This window comes from Sinocyclocheilus rhinocerous, unplaced genomic scaffold, assembly GCF_001515625.1.
Source record: "Sinocyclocheilus rhinocerous isolate Xijiao unplaced genomic scaffold, SAMN03320098_v1.1 C35016389, whole genome shotgun sequence".
NCBI classification, from domain to species: Eukaryota; Metazoa; Chordata; class Actinopteri; order Cypriniformes; family Cyprinidae; genus Sinocyclocheilus; species Sinocyclocheilus rhinocerous.
In genome coordinates, this window is record NW_015736058.1 from 1 (window position 1) to 356 (window position 356).

Genomic DNA, 356 nt, shown 5'->3' on the forward strand with positions numbered 1-356 from the left:
CAACTCGTCCATCTTTTTCCTCAGTTCTCCAGAACTCACGCTCTGGCGGAAGTCCAGCGCTCTCTTCTCCATCTGCTCCCTGTAATCCTGCATGTAGGGCTCCAGCAGGTTCTTCAGGTCCTGCAGATGCTCCGTCACCTTCTCGCGCACAGCCTCCACGATGGGCACCAGCTTGGACTTGGTCTCCTCCCAGTTGGTTCCGATCTTCTCCTTCAAGCTCTTGACCACAGGCTCCAGCTTGGTCCTCATCTCCTCCATGTGCTGGCGCTGCTTGGCCAAGTACTCCTCGAGGAAAGGCTTCAGCTCGTCACTGTACTCCTGGAAGTGCTTCTCCAGCACCTGCCTCAGCTCCTTGC

At 57.0% G+C, this 356-nt stretch overlaps 1 protein-coding gene across 1 annotated transcript; it reads right to left on the bottom strand.

Annotated features, from left to right (window-relative positions):
• Positions 1-3: 3 nt before the first annotated feature.
• Positions 4-351, bottom strand: LOC107734690 (apolipoprotein A-I-1-like; the record flags this gene model as incomplete). Its single annotated transcript, XM_016546650.1, has 1 exon — positions 4-351. A coding segment is annotated over one exon (348 nt), but the record flags the coding sequence as incomplete, so codon positions are not given.
• Positions 352-356: the final 5 nt, after the last annotated feature.